General features: G+C 30.4%; 10 protein-coding genes across 10 annotated transcripts; 2 read left to right on the top strand and 8 right to left on the bottom strand.

Moving 5' to 3' along the window:
* The first annotated feature begins 278 nt into the window (after positions 1–278).
* Positions 279–1,819, top strand: BX663DRAFT_298833 (NUDIX hydrolase domain-like protein). Its single transcript, XM_051522035.1, has 4 exons — positions 279–343; positions 461–984; positions 1,044–1,139; positions 1,243–1,819. The coding sequence occupies exons 1-4, from the start codon at positions 316–318 to the stop codon at positions 1,570–1,572; spliced, it is 978 nt and encodes a 325-aa protein (XP_051377652.1). The 5' UTR covers positions 279–315; the 3' UTR covers positions 1,573–1,819.
* On the bottom strand, positions 1,284–2,899 carry BX663DRAFT_298946 (HotDog domain-containing protein). The gene is made up of 4 exons (XM_051522036.1): positions 2,603–2,899; positions 2,299–2,535; positions 2,127–2,236; positions 1,284–2,021 (listed from the first exon to the last, which is right to left on the bottom strand). The coding sequence occupies exons 1-4, from the start codon at positions 2,751–2,753 to the stop codon at positions 1,569–1,571; spliced, it is 951 nt and encodes a 316-aa protein (XP_051377651.1). The 5' UTR covers positions 2,754–2,899; the 3' UTR covers positions 1,284–1,568.
* A 43-nt stretch (positions 2,900–2,942) lies between these two features.
* BX663DRAFT_444628 (protein-tyrosine phosphatase-like protein) lies at positions 2,943–4,208 on the bottom strand (the record flags this gene model as incomplete). The annotated part of the gene is made up of 5 exons (XM_051523629.1): positions 2,943–3,104; positions 3,349–3,561; positions 3,621–3,859; positions 3,923–3,963; positions 4,147–4,208. 5 exons carry the CDS (start codon positions 4,206–4,208, stop codon positions 2,943–2,945), a joined length of 717 nt encoding a protein of 238 aa, XP_051377650.1.
* A 435-nt stretch (positions 4,209–4,643) lies between these two features.
* BX663DRAFT_556514 (Alpha/Beta hydrolase protein) lies at positions 4,644–7,243 on the bottom strand (the record flags this gene model as incomplete). The annotated part of the gene is made up of 7 exons (XM_051531721.1): positions 4,644–4,723; positions 4,805–5,057; positions 5,116–5,141; positions 5,269–5,591; positions 5,705–6,595; positions 6,677–7,050; positions 7,112–7,243. The coding sequence occupies 7 exons, from the start codon at positions 7,241–7,243 to the stop codon at positions 4,644–4,646; spliced, it is 2,079 nt and encodes a 692-aa protein (XP_051377649.1).
* Positions 7,244–7,391: 148 nt separating this feature from the next.
* On the bottom strand, positions 7,392–7,812 carry BX663DRAFT_527501 (uncharacterized protein). The gene has a single exon (XM_051530049.1). It carries the CDS (start codon positions 7,762–7,764, stop codon positions 7,558–7,560), a length of 207 nt encoding a protein of 68 aa, XP_051377648.1. The 5' UTR covers positions 7,765–7,812; the 3' UTR covers positions 7,392–7,557.
* A 21-nt stretch (positions 7,813–7,833) lies between these two features.
* BX663DRAFT_565327 (uncharacterized protein) lies at positions 7,834–8,506 on the top strand. Its single transcript, XM_051532075.1, has 3 exons — positions 7,834–7,991; positions 8,046–8,133; positions 8,207–8,506. Exons 1-3 carry the CDS (start codon positions 7,912–7,914, stop codon positions 8,492–8,494), a joined length of 456 nt encoding a protein of 151 aa, XP_051377647.1. The 5' UTR covers positions 7,834–7,911; the 3' UTR covers positions 8,495–8,506.
* Position 8,507: 1 nt separating this feature from the next.
* On the bottom strand, positions 8,508–9,824 carry BX663DRAFT_527497 (domain found in IF2B/IF5-domain-containing protein). The gene is made up of 5 exons (XM_051530048.1): positions 9,732–9,824; positions 9,523–9,634; positions 9,372–9,451; positions 9,080–9,301; positions 8,508–9,018 (listed from the first exon to the last, which is right to left on the bottom strand). The coding sequence occupies exons 1-5, from the start codon at positions 9,780–9,782 to the stop codon at positions 8,560–8,562; spliced, it is 924 nt and encodes a 307-aa protein (XP_051377646.1). The 5' UTR covers positions 9,783–9,824; the 3' UTR covers positions 8,508–8,559.
* A 653-nt stretch (positions 9,825–10,477) lies between these two features.
* BX663DRAFT_298723 (WD40-repeat-containing domain protein) lies at positions 10,478–12,385 on the bottom strand. The gene is made up of 5 exons (XM_051522034.1): positions 12,013–12,385; positions 11,824–11,947; positions 11,010–11,744; positions 10,711–10,937; positions 10,478–10,654 (listed from the first exon to the last, which is right to left on the bottom strand). The coding sequence occupies exons 1-5, from the start codon at positions 12,064–12,066 to the stop codon at positions 10,523–10,525; spliced, it is 1,272 nt and encodes a 423-aa protein (XP_051377645.1). The 5' UTR covers positions 12,067–12,385; the 3' UTR covers positions 10,478–10,522.
* BX663DRAFT_298705 (uncharacterized protein) lies at positions 11,833–12,805 on the bottom strand. The gene is made up of 2 exons (XM_051522033.1): positions 12,013–12,805; positions 11,833–11,937 (listed from the first exon to the last, which is right to left on the bottom strand). Exon 1 carries the CDS (start codon positions 12,717–12,719, stop codon positions 12,111–12,113), a length of 609 nt encoding a protein of 202 aa, XP_051377644.1. The 5' UTR covers positions 12,720–12,805; the 3' UTR covers positions 11,833–11,937; positions 12,013–12,110.
* Positions 12,806–12,882: 77 nt separating this feature from the next.
* Positions 12,883–14,445, bottom strand: BX663DRAFT_527493 (uncharacterized protein). Its single transcript, XM_051530047.1, has 5 exons — positions 14,317–14,445; positions 14,115–14,226; positions 14,020–14,041; positions 13,670–13,934; positions 12,883–13,605 (listed from the first exon to the last, which is right to left on the bottom strand). Exons 1-5 carry the CDS (start codon positions 14,399–14,401, stop codon positions 13,094–13,096), a joined length of 996 nt encoding a protein of 331 aa, XP_051377643.1. The 5' UTR covers positions 14,402–14,445; the 3' UTR covers positions 12,883–13,093.
* Between the last annotated feature and the right edge of the window lie 136 nt (positions 14,446–14,581).

Raw genomic sequence — 14,581 nt, 5'->3', positions numbered from 1 at the left:
TAGGGGTTGGGTTCGCCACTCACAAAGTTATTTTTTTTTTTTTTGGATATGAACGACTTATAAAAATTGAAAACAATAAACATTAATTCATATTTTTTTTTTTTTATTGAGTCTTGAGTCTATCTCCAGGGAAATTGAAAGAGGCAACAGAAAATTGAATGGTTACCAAAAAAAGTTGAATGATTACAATAAATTTGAATGAGCGAAAAAAATTTGATTGGCCAAAAAAATCTTGATTTCTATTTTTTGAAAATCTTGAATTTCAAACGCAATTCACTGCCATCTTAAACTATACTTTATTTAGAAGTCTACACTATGTCTAGTCGTAGCACTCAAAATACAGGTACAACAAGAACAATCAAAAGTGAAGCTTATTATTTTATATATATGAAGACATTAATTAATACTAATTTCAACTCTCTTTTTTTTTTTATTGAAAAAAATAAAAAAAAAATGACAGCTTTTAAATCTTTATTAGATGCAGTCAAATATTGTGATAAATTCCCATATACGATTGATCCTACCTCAAATAATGAATTGCATCACGCTGTTCCTTTCATTCTCGGCTCTTACACCATAGGTCACATTTTACCTCATGTTTTACCTGCATTAAATGAATACAACGATAAACAATCAAGAAAACCTTTTGACATTCGTCCTAATGTCATTCAATTTAGTCAATGGGTCAATACATCTGAATTACGAACGATGGTCGTCAAGGAGTTGATGGATTCTTGGAGAGCCCAAAAGACATTTGATATTTTAACAGGATGGAGGAATGAGCTTTATCCTGTATATGGGGATGAAAGTCAACCTGATAATATTGCCTTTGTGATGGAACGTGCTGCGTCACCTTTATTTGGTATCCTTACCTTTGGTGTTCATCTCAATGCATACACCAAGACAGAGGAGGGTCAAATTTTAATGTGGGTTGCTAAACGATCAAAAACAAAGCAAACATGGCCTAATTTATTAGACAATTGTGTAAATGATTCATAAATTGTAAATATGTATCATTTATAATAATAATAATAATGTTGTAGGTGGCTGGTGGTATTTCATATAATTATTCTGTGAAAGATACCATTATTAAAGAATGTGACGAAGAAGCAAGTATACCTATTGAAATTGCGTCAAAGGTAGGTAAAAAAAAAAAATCTCTCACCCCTTTCTTTTACTGCATTATACACACACATAGAATATGGATATTTTAAGACTAATTTAAATATTGTATTTACAAAGGCTCGTAGTGTAAATACAATTACATATTATACATATACATCTGGTGGATTACAGCCAGAGACTCAATACATATTTGACTTGGAAATGCCAAAAGACTTTACACCTACTCCTCGTGATGGGGAAGCAGAATGTTTTTATCTTTGGCCATTAGAAAAAGTAAAAGAAACGATTTTAAATAATGAATGGAAACCTAATTGTGCATTAGTGGCAATTGATTTCATGATGCGACATTCTTTTATTACTCCTGATGATGAACCGGATTATATTGATATCACGTATGGTCTTCATAGAAGACTTGAATTTCCTACTCCTCATAATAAAAAGAGTTAAAGTTTAGATTCACTGGACTTTTTATAAAGTACAGCATAGCCATTATTGATAACTACTATGTCTCTTTCTTTCACTTTCGCAATAAAGATCACACCTTCCTCTGTCTTTGGATGATCTTGACTATCCACTTTCCACATATAGATTTCAATTGTTTCTCCAGGAAAGACAGGAGAAGCAAAACGTGCTTCAATTGATTTAAATCTTGAAGGATCATTATTAGCTAAAGCTTTTATGATAGCGTGTCCACATGCACCATAAGTGCAGAGACCATGAAGAATAGGTTTAGGGAAACCAATCTTAGGAGCTAAAGAAGTATCTGCATGAAGTGGGTTATAATCACCAGAAAGACGATAAATAAGAGCTTGATTTAATGTAGTAGTAAATACTTCAATTGCATCCGGGTTACGCTTTGGAGGCAAATAAGAGACTGCCTTAGGTCCTTTAGGACCCTTCAAGCATGAACAAAAAAAAAAAAAAAAAAAAAAAAAGAATAATTAATTATATAAATATGTAAATAGCCATGTATACATTTTTACTATATTCAAATGTCTTACATTCCAGCCACCATATCCGCGAACAAATGATTTTGATACCATACTACAATATTTCACTTTTTCTTGTTCATCGTAAATGTCAACAGTCATTTCAATAACCATACCAGAACCTATATAGATGCTCATTTCAATAATGACTTTATTTGTTAACTAAATAAGAAAAAAAACTGACCTTTATCATAGACACCAGTACATGTCTTTTTAGCCATAAATTGACCACCATCGACAGGGAAAGGATGAAAGATATTTAAAGATTGCTCACCATGAACAATTTTATTAGGATCATAATAAGGCATACCGGGAAGAGAACCTTTACCTTGAGCACGGTCTTTAAAAAGATTTACATTAAAATCATTACCCTTCAGTGTAAGGACTAAAGGATAAGTAGGTAAAGGTGTAAAATGTTGATCTAAAATAAAAAATAAAGATATAAATCTCTCCTGAATGATGATTATCAAACCAGACTTATTATGTACCTAATTCGTAAAGATATTTTAACTCATCTTCCTTTACGCCAACACCGAGTGCATATAAAATAAAATCTCTTCTATTGCATATAACAGGCTCACTATCAAATTGATGTCCAACAGCTTTTTCAACGTCTACTTTAAATCCTTCAACTGGCATTTTTTTTTTTTGATAAAAAATTAAAAGAAAAAGAAAAAAAAAAACTTTATTGAGTGATACTTGAATAAAATTGAAAATAATTTATGCTGACGAATAGATTTTCGCACCCATTTTCTTCTTTTTTATTCACTTGTTGCCCCGCAAAATAAGTTATAAATTCTTCTGAAACAATAAATAAGCAAAAGCTATTTAAGCTTTAATAAATGTAATCCCAACAGAAAAATTTTCATGAAATTCTTCATCTCGGAAAGCCAAGTCTAAATCTTGTTTTTTTAAATGAAGCACATTATGATTCATGATGAATACAAAGGCTGTATTAAACCAAAAATAAAAAATATCCTTGCCTTTTGACTATTTGTATATAAAGGATAAGAATCAAGATAAAATAGTGAATAATGTTTATATATGCATACATTTACAAACGATATTTTATAGTCGCCAATCAAAAATGGTGTTTCCATTTCAATTAAAATGTTGTCCAAGGTACGATTCATATTGCACTTGTATATAATTAGGAAAACAAAAAAAAAAAAAAAAAAAAAAAAAAAAAAAAAAAAACTTCTTTTTTACTTTAGTTGTTGTATTGATTACTTACTTTGGTTGATTTTGTTTGATAAATACAACTTTCATCCTTTCCAAAGATCTTTAATTCAAATTCCTTATTGTTTTCTAAGCTTTCAGGCAATTCATGAATAACGATTTGTGTAATTATTAAACTTGTATTCTTGTTTGATTCATATAATTGAACATTTTTCAACATGAAATCATAATAGTGTACATATCGAATTTGACTTGGAATAGTAACACCCTATTATTTTCTTGTCATCTATTCATGTATATGAAAAAATAATACATTGACTTGCTTACTTTTAAATTATGTGTCCTTTGTTTACCATATAATTCAATGGCTTCTTTTGCATTACTTGCTAAATGTAAATGTAATAATAATGCACTGATGACAGTACCTGTTCTTCCCTTTCCAGCTTTACAATGAATAGCTACAACATTATCTTTATCTTTTTCTAACCACTGAGAAGCATCTATACAAAATTCTACAAGTATAGAAAATGGTGGGGCTTGATGATCAAGAAATGGATAACTAGCAGCTTTCTTTATGATTAAAAAAAAAAAAAAAAGTATTGTATAACTCGTATTATAATAAGATGTACCATATTCAAATCTTGACAAATCATATTGTTTTTCACAACGTCTGTTATTATAGGTATTATGAACATGAACATATATATATATATATAGATGCATATATATTTCGTTTACAAGTTATATACTTTGTAATGTCTTGCATGTTTATTGTCTAAAAATCTGTCTTGTCCATTATAATTAGTGACAAGCAAGAGAAAAAACAACAACAAATGTATAAAGTATTTCTTACTTTTTAATCTGAATAAAAGAATTACGATAAAAACCTTCTAATCCTTCAGATGGATAAGACATTGCAATGATTCTATCCGTAATGTCTATTACAAACTTTCACATTTAGTTATTTTACATGGCATATGCAGATGCTTATACAGACAACTCAAGTCCAAGTTTACTTTTTCATCAATATATCTTTTTCGATTTTCTGATACATAAGAACGTAAAAGATTGAACATTTTATTATTGGAATAAAGAAAATGAAAAAAAAAAAAAAAAAATGAAGAAGGGAGTTTATTTCCATATATGGATTTAAAATTATTAGCTAATCATCTCCTTATTGAACTAAATAAAGTGTATTACTATTCTATTTATTATTACAAAGTGGTATCAGGTATATTATTTTATGGTACAAGTATGTCTCTTTTGTCTACACCTTATTGACTCACTTTTATTAGTCAATAATCGAATTATTTTATTATTTTTATTAATTTGTTTATTAGTTGTAATTCATTATTCTTGCAAGTGAAAGGTAGGAGTCATTACTTGAGACTCATTTTTAACTGTTGTATATGTATTGATCCATTCAAGAACTAAGAATATAAAACTTATTAGTATACATTATTCGTCATAGAGAACACACACACACACACTTTTATATTTATAGATTTTACCTTCTTTATGCCATCTTAGAGAATTGGCAGGCTTCAAAACCCAATGATTTTCATCTGGGAAATAGACAAGTCGGGAGGGAATACCTTGTCTTTGAAGTGCAGTAAAAGTGGATAATGATTCACCAAAAGTTAATCTGAAATCACGTCCTCCGTGAATGACTAACGTAGGTGTCTTCCAATGTTGAACAAAATTGGCAGGAGAATACTTTTCATAATTGTTTCTTCCTTTGGGATCAATAGGATTTCCAGCATACTATATCATATTATTAACATTTCTAATATAATAATATATTTATGTCTGTTAAACTTACTTCTTTTTCAGGGAAATAAATCTCATCTATGATATTAATAGAGACATATATATATATATATATATATATATAAAGAAGTTAATTCTACAAACATACACACACACACACATATATATATATATATATATAATATCAACAAATAGTATAATATACCTGTTGTAAAATAAACTTGAGTTGTAGAGAAAACACCATCATGATTTACAAATGCTTTAAATTTATCACTATGTCCATTAAGCCAATTAATCATGTATCCACCATAAGAAGCACCTAAACCAGCAACACGTTCAGCATCAAGATAAGAATACTTTTTCAACACATAATCAAGACCTGTCTCAAGATCATAGTATGGATAAGATCCCCAATGATTGCCAATAGAGTCAGTGAATGCTTGACCATAACCAGTTGAACCATGGAAATTGATAGCAATTACACCATAGCCTGCTCCTGCAAATACTTGAGGATTCCAACGTGTTGACCTAGAATGAACATGAACCAAAAATAAAAAAAAAAGGTAAATGTACATGAAAAAATCACTTGACTTCTCTCTCTCTCCCTCACTCCTTTTTTTTTTTTATTTTTCGTATCTTACCAATTATCATTCCAAGCACCTTGAGGTCCACCATGAATCAAAAAGGCAACAGGATACTTTTTACCTTCTTCAAATTGAGCAGGTTTAAGATGCCAGCCATGAACTTGTTCGTTCAAGGCTCCAGTAAATCTAAATTCTTCAGGCTCAGAAAAATCAATGGATTTAAGCTTTTCAAGGAGATTAGGTTCAGCATTGAACCTCTTGACTTCCTTTGTTGAAATATCCAATAGATGAGGTAATACAGGATGCTTCACAGAACTAAGACTGTAAAAGATATTTCCTGAAGGTAAAACCTGAAGCTTAGTTGCATATTTGTCGTTTGTTAAGGTCTCAATCGATTCTGTCTCTATATCAATAGCAAAGATCTTGTTTCGTCCCTCTTGTTCAGCCGTGAGATACAAGGTCTTGGAATCAAGAGAGGAAGTGACCTCATGGGGACTACTGTCCCAGTCTTTAGCGATGACTTTTCGACTTTTAGTTTCAGGATCATAGATCACAATACGATTACGATCAGCTTCATATTGGGGAGTCAACATTTGGAAATAAACCAAAAGATTCGATGATGTATAATGAGGATTGGATGACGCAGCAGGAATATCTTTATTGATAGCGACAGGTTCATCTAATCCGGACGTAGAGACAGTATAAATGTGGGCCGATGTTTGCCAAGCATTATCTTTGGTATTGATTTTAGCAACAAAGGCCAATTGAGAAGCATCTGGTGATATATCAAAATCACTAGCATCTCCCAAGGGGAAACCAGGAGATTCTAATCCAGTCTTTCTTAACAAATTGACAGGTTTATCCTTAAGTTGGTATTTATCCTCAATGACCTCAAGGTGAACAACAAAAATATTATTTTTCTTTTCTTTTACGTAATCATCCCAATGTCTAATATGTATATTTATATATATATATAAAAATGTTCATATGCCTATTAATTACCATATAGATAATTATATATATTTTTACCTAACCATAAGCTCATCAAAGACTAAAGCTGTATCCTTTTTGGTTTCTTTCAACTGTTTATCCTTTTCAAAAGTACCCTCTAGAGTACCTTCGTCATTATAAACAGAAGCAGAAAACGCCAAAAGCTGATGCTTCACATTATATTTCACATTCCCAAAGGAGATAGGAAAATTAGTAAGACGATAAGAGGGTTCTTGTCTATTATCCAAATTTAAAACGTAGAGTTGATCCACTTCTTCATCGTTATGATGAAAATAAGCGATATGACTATCATCTAAAAAGAAGGGTTCACTATCTGAAGTGTCAAAAGAAGGTTTGGTCAATTCTTCAATCGTATTATCCTCGACATTCAAGAGATAAAGATGACGAGTAGACTATTAAAAAATGGGAGTCAGTTTATACTAGAATAAAAAAAAATTTATATTATTTATTCACCTTTGCTTCTGAAATATCATAGACTGATTGAGCATAAACAGCCAACGTACCATTAGGTGAAATAACTGACGCAGAAGGTCTTGGTAATTGAATCAAATCAGAAGGTGTAAACTTAGCTGCAGTAGTAACCATGACTAAACTAAAAAGAAGCCATAATTTATTTTTAAACCTCATATTAATATTCCATCAACTTGTAGTGAAAAAAAAAAAAAAAAAAAAAAAAAAATTAAAATAAATAAAAAGGAGAGAAAACAGGAAATAAATAAAAAAGGAAATTTATTATAAAAAAAGCATAAAGGTTTCTTCCGGAGATTTTTTATTTTTTTATTTTTATTTTTTTTTTAGTAAGCATCGTAGTTTTTGTTTAAAATTTGCCTGCTTCTTGTTTTAGATCATCTTTGTTTGAAGGAGGCATCTAAATAAAACAAATAGTATTCTAACGAGGATTATCGATATTTTAATGCATTTTTCTCTGTTAGTAGCCTTTCGTTGTTTTCTTTATCTTGTTTAGTAATTTCTATTTGTTCATGCTTCTGATGACGTTTGTTAGTGTCATGACAATGTGTTTTTTGCATTTGCTGATGAGCTATTTCTTTTTGTTTTGTTTGACAATTGATCAAAGTTGGATTAGCTTGAGTTGTGTGTTTAAACATTTTCACCGAAAAATATAAGTAAATCAATAAATGATTAGACAAAAAAAAAATAAAATAAAAGATATCAATTTTAATGCAGTTTTCATTTATTTTATTTTATTTTTTATTATTTTATTTTTCTTATTTTTCTTGTTATTTATTTTAAATATGACAGATATTACAGACGTGTATTCAACAGATATTGCGCTAATCGTTAATAAATTACAACTTCAATTAAATGAAATAAAGTATATAAATGAATAATTAATTACTAGCATCATTCTAATTTTTTTTTCTTTTAGTAAAGCACAAAATGAACTGGTTGAATCTATTTCCATGTTAAATGCTAATTCAGCATTACAAGAAGAATTTAATGATATTAAAGCTAATGTATGAAAAAAGAAAAAAAAACCCATCGTATATAATATAACCCTTTCAAAAATTATTAACCAAGTAATTTTAGATGGATCAAGTAGCAACTTATAATACAAAATTACGTTCCTTAAAAGCAGCCATGTCCATGTTATCAGGAAGATCTCAACAATTAAAAGAACGAGCTAATAAACTAAAATCAATAAAACTCAAATATCTTTCTGAGACTGATCAGATTCGTAAAATAGAACAAGAAAAAGATCAAACCATCGCAGCAAAACCATCTTCTACTTCATTATCAACAATGGATTCAATACCTAAAGTGAAATCCATTAAAAAGAAAAAGAAAACAAAAGCAAGAGAAGTGATCATTGACTAAAAAATATCTCTGAATTATTAATAAAAATAAAAAAAAAAAATCCGTGTATTTTATTTATCATATTTTTATGCTCTTTGAGCACGTCTATCTTCTTTAGTCTGTGCTTTGAAACCTGTCTTAATGGCAGATACAGTACGACTAGAACCACAGTGTTCACAAGTAACAAAATACAATCTGTTATCTTTGGTCATGATTGTATTAGGAGACTTACATGTCTTACATGTAACATATTCAACAATATAACGACGTAAAACATTTTCAATTTGCTTTTGTTGGAAACGACCCTTAATGATTAAACGTTGAGCACCATCAATGGAACCAGTTGTACCCAATTCGGCAAACAAGAATTGAATGACGTGATCGGCAGGACGATGAAGACGTTTACTGATCTCAGCAATATTGGCAAAAATTGTCTTTTTGTTACCTTCACGATGAATAGAAGGAGGAACGATTGTATATTTTTTCTTTTCACCGGCTAATTCTGGGTTATTTTGTCTCAAAATATTGAATACACGATCAAGAAGCTTATATCAAATAAATTCAGTATTATATATATATATGTATGTATTAAATATTTATCTTTACCTCGTCATAAGCATAATCTCTATCACTCTTAACCCATGCGTCTTCTCCTGCTTCCTTTTCATTTGTCTTTTCTTCAGTAACCTCATTCTCATCAGCATTCTCATCAGCCAAATCTGCTTCAAATTGAGCCATAGACTTCTTCTTCTTCTTCTTCTTCTTTAAACCACTAAAGTCTAAATCTTCATCAGTATTAGCAACTGATGAATCAGCATCAGGAGTATCCTATATATTATTATTTTTGTTAAAATGGACATTATCCGTCATTTCTCTCTTCCTTTTTATTCTCTCTCACCTCTTCAATAAGCTTAGACTTCTTCTTCTTTTTCTTTTTCAAATCTGCAAACATAGCTTCGGGATCCTCTTCGGCATCGTCTACAATTTATAGAATGTTAATTTTAGGAACATGGAGAAAGGAACGGAGAAAGATGAATTATAAAATGTACCTTGTTGTTCAACTGGTTTCTCTTCAGTTTGTGTTTCAACAGGTTCAGCCTCGGCATCAAACTCAACCTTCTTCTTGGACTTTTTCTTCTTTTTCAACTTTGAAAAGTCAACCTACAAAGTATTCAATGGAATATATAATTTAAGTGAATAAAATCTTTCTTTTTTTTTTCTTTTTCTTTTTTCTTTTTTGTTTAAAATGAGTAAATACCTCTTCATCGTCAAATTGATCTTGAACTGGTTCTTTCTCTGTATCCGACATAATATTAGAATAAGGAAAAGTAGAAAGGGAAAAAATAAAAAAAAAACTGCGTATCTGTTTTTTTTTTTCTTTTTTTTTTTTTTTTTTTTTTTTTTTTTTCAAGAAAAAAAATCTCTAGTCTACGTCACATTTTCAACTTTTTTGGTAAATTATCTTTTTTTTTTTTTTTATTTCGTTATTAATAATAACACAAAAAATAAAATAAACGTGTTATTATAGAGTCTATAGCTTAAGCTTAGAATTTCTATATGGAGTATCTTTCATGAAGAGAGGAGTGGGGTTTTTTTTCCTTGTATTTTGTTTTTGCTTTTTTCACGTTATAATATTATAATATGGTAGTATTTTCCAAAAAAAAAAAAAAAATTAAAATTCAATATAAGCCACCTGTTTTTATTGCAGATGATGCATCGCAACATTAATTTGTTAACAATAAGGATGCACCAGTTCTATCAAAAGAAGAATGACACATCTCCCCTCCCTTTCCTCTTTCTTTTTCTTTTTTTTTCGTGTTAAAACATAAGATACATCCAACTTGTACATACAGAAAGTATGCTATACATATTATAGCCCAATATACATTTTATATTAAAGATTTGTATTTATGATTTCTTTAAAAAAAAAAAAGGTGAAACGATATTCACCAAAACTTAAATATAAGCGTCTATCACAAGTATCTTGTAAAATTTTGTACAAATTTAGCTTTTAAATAAAATAACAATAATGTATTCGAGATTCTTTCATTATATCGACCATAACTTGATAATATGATCACTGCCGCCACTAGCTAGCACATCATTACGGAAACGGACTGTGTTAACATAACTTGAATCATTAGTAAGCGTTGTATGTTGAAATGAAGTACGATTATAAACCTATAACATAGATTAGTTTTGTACCCTTACAAAAAAAAATCTCATAAAATACTTACGTCAATAGCATTGGATGTACCAGAGCTGATAATTTTATTCGTATCAAATTGTAGACTCAGAATAGGTGTATTATAAGTGAGTGTATCAAACACAGAACCTGTCCTTAAATCCCAAATTCGAACTGTTTTATCTAAACTACCGCTGACAAGATGAATTTCATCAAATTGTAAACATGTAATAGGTGCACTATGTCCGGGTAAAGTACGATGCGCTTGTCCTGTTCTTACTATATAGTAATAAAATATATAATAAATATGTGCCTACTCTCTATTTATACAGGGAACAACAACACACTTACAATCCCACATTCTAATTTTTCCATCTGAAGTACCACTTGCTAAAGCAAAATCCCAAAACTGTAATGCGCCCACAAAATCATATGCTGCATATGCATAATGTGCCATTCTTGTATCTCCCAAGGTGCCCTTATTATTACTTGCCCACAAAACATCCAGTGTCAAAACACATTGTTGTGTTTCCAAATCCCATTGTCGAATGGTTTTATCATTTGAACCTGATACTAATGTGTGTTGATCGGCATCCAAGACCGTCACTTCACTTTGATGTCCTTGTAACGTAAATGTCTCGTTCACGATACCCCCATCAATAGCTGATACACTGGATACACTAGAAGCAGAAGAAGAGGGCATGATTGGAGATGGTATCAAGGACAAATCCCATTGTTTAATTGTACTATCATCAGAACCAGTCAAGAGACGTGCTTCATTTAAATGAAGACACCGCACAATACCTGAATGTCCTTCTATATTACCTAAACATCGTTTGCGATAGAGATCCCATGCTTTCACCGTGCCATCCAAAGCAGAAGACACAAGCATACCCTTTAGATGATTAAAGTCCAAGCAAACAATATCATCTGTATGACCCTCTAATATCTTGAAACAAGCTCCTATCTCACCTTCGTCCTCTTCAGATTCATCGTCTTCATCTTCTCTTCTTAATTGTTGAACAGTACTTAGACTGTCACTACGACCTTCTTCTATATCCAAAATGGTCTCATTCAAATCTTCAACTATAATATTAAAAAAAAAGAAAAAGAGAATCAATTTTAGGGGATAACATACATGACTATCCATATTATCTTTTTTTACTTATTAATTGTAATTCAAAATCTTTTTCTTCCAACTTTTGCCATTTTTGTTCTAATATTTTCCTTTGGTCCAATAATTCATTAATCTGAAGATTAATCTGTTCGATTTCATTAACTGTAGAAGACTAGATTATACTTAGTCTATCGTTTGATGGTAATAATTCCTTTATAAATGTATATATTACGTTACCTTTTGCATACTAATCTTGTCACATTCTCGTACTTTTCTTTCTCTTTCTGACATGATTTGAGTCAAGGTCTTTGGTACTTCTAACTAGTTATGAGTCGCTATATATATATATATATGTATATGCATATATATATATATATATGTATATACTTGTACATTATATACATGTATATATAAAAGAGAAAAAAATAAAATAAAATACCTTTTGATTGTGCATCCCCATTTTCTGTAGTTGACTGCTTCCTCCTCTTTTGCCTTGTTTTCTTATGCGATCTCGAAGATTTGGCTAATGAAGGATAAGTAGCTGCGAATCCTTGAAATAAAGTAACAGGATTATTTGTTTGCGGTATGTCTGCTTGTAAAAGAATAGAACTTGAAGGCCAGGCGTATGACTTGCCATGTAAAACAAGATCATGAGAAGAGGACGAAGCTAGATTAGTTTGTCTCTGTTGTTGTTGTTGCATCAACTGAATAGCTTTCACCATTGATTCTGATTTGTAAACAGGATGGGCGGCTAATGGACTGAACATAACTGTAGATAGTTGTGTGAGTGAAGAGGCCCAGTCGGTTGAAGGCCGTAGCCATTCTCGAGCAGAATGAAGCATATTCTTTGCATTAGTCATAGTTGTTGAGTAGTGTGTTTTAGTATCTTCTATTCGTTTACGTACATTTGTTGCTTTCTTTTTATTATTATTATTTGCATGCATCGTTCATATACATAACACAATAAAAAATAATAATAAAACGTGATTTATAAAGAAAGAAAGAAAGAAAGAAAGAAAAAAAAAAAAGGTGTATTAAACATAGTGACGTCGTCGCCCTTTTTTAATATATTTTTTTTTTTTGTGGGGTATAAACGACCTTTATATTCATGTTTTTTCTTTTCTTTTCTTTACTTTCATTGTATGTACATGTTTTCTTTTAAACCTTTAACTTTTCTCCTATTCTATTCTATTCTTTTTTTTTTAATTCCAAATCAAAACTTTATTCGTTTAAACAACGTATAATAATAACTCCTTTTGTATAATTCAAAATAAATGATAAAATCGGAATTTGAAAATCACCTGTCCTTTTTCCTTTTTTAAAGATTTGAAGACTTTTCTTCTTCTTTATTGATGTTGTCGTTCCATTCAGGCTTTCTCATGAATTGTCTAAAAGTATCAGCAATCATCAATGCATCTGTAGAAGAGAGGATACTACTTGATTGCTGTCCCTCTTTATGCATTCCCAGAGGTGAAGAAGGTGTGTTTCTATTTTTCTCAGTGTAAGTCGGGGATGGTGTAGTAGTAGACATGACAGGTATAGCTAAACTCGATTCATGGGTGGAAGCTAATAAGACAGGACGTTTTTCATCATGACTCTTTGTTCTATTTCTATGTCTCTGCTGTCTTTTAAGCACCCATAAAATGATAATAATAGCTATAATCAAGAATATGACTGCAACAATACAAATAACAGCAATAGCCCAACTAGGGAATGAATCAGAATGTCTTTCAGATGTTGGTGAAGGGGAAGGTATATCTGTTGATGAGTTATTAGTAGTTGTATTAGTAGTAGTAGTCGTAGTAGTAGTAGTATCTACATAGGCAGGCTCTATATAAAAATAGATAAATAGATATATACACACCATGTTACTTTATACATGAATACAACTTACGTATTAATATAAAAGACTGAGGTACGGAAAAGTAATTATGATAGGTTGGTATTAACGAAAGATCTTGTTGGATATCATATTCTGAGCCCACAATATAAAAATACATTGTCCATGAAACGTTATTGGTGATTGGTGGTGATGGATACCAACTATCGTCTATATGTTGTACAAGGATACCTTTTGTTCTTTCCAAACCAGTCCAATTCTTTACAACCTGATAACTTCCTTCTGTAGGCTGATAAAGTAGATAAAGATCAAGTTTATCCTATGAAACAAGTTACATACATACACATGTAGAATAGACTACTTAACAAAGTAATAATATCAAATCTGTGAATGAACGTACGTACATAGGCAATTAGAGTAGGATTACTGTGTGTGTATTAGATAGATAGCAAATTGTAAGTAAATAGGATACGTATGTAATATGTATATCTAACATTACTTCCATTTCCATGTTATTTCCTGATCTGTGTCGTTTTTCCAGATAGAATCAAATGTAGGTGTGCAAATAGATATTGTATTATTTTCATTTCCACATTTTCTAGAAGCTATGGCTATAAAAAAAACGAGTATTAACTACAAAATAAAAAAGAAAATAAAATAGAAAAAAAAAATAAAAAGTTTTCCCTTTTTGTTATACTTGCCTTGTCTTTTATTCAATATGATGTCTAACGATAAAACATGCCTTATTAAAAAACATAGAAATAATGGAAATAAAAAGATATACATTGGTATAAAATTGAGAAGAAGAAGAAGAAGAACGAAAAAAAAAAAAAAAAAAAAAGAAAAAAAAAAGGGGAAAGAGAAAAATGGAAAGTGAATCTGGTCCCTGTTGGCAAGCACAAATCAGAAAAATGTAGCACCACCACTTGTTTCTTTAATTTCATATTGTAGTCTCCGCCTCTATCA

Source organism: Cokeromyces recurvatus, assembly GCF_025118155.1.
Source record: "Cokeromyces recurvatus strain NRRL 2243 chromosome Unknown BX663scaffold_52, whole genome shotgun sequence".
Classification (NCBI taxonomy): domain Eukaryota; kingdom Fungi; phylum Mucoromycota; class Mucoromycetes; order Mucorales; family Mucoraceae; genus Cokeromyces; species Cokeromyces recurvatus.
Note: the sequence above shows the minus strand (reverse complement) of the source record. Positions and strands in the feature narration are given on the sequence as shown.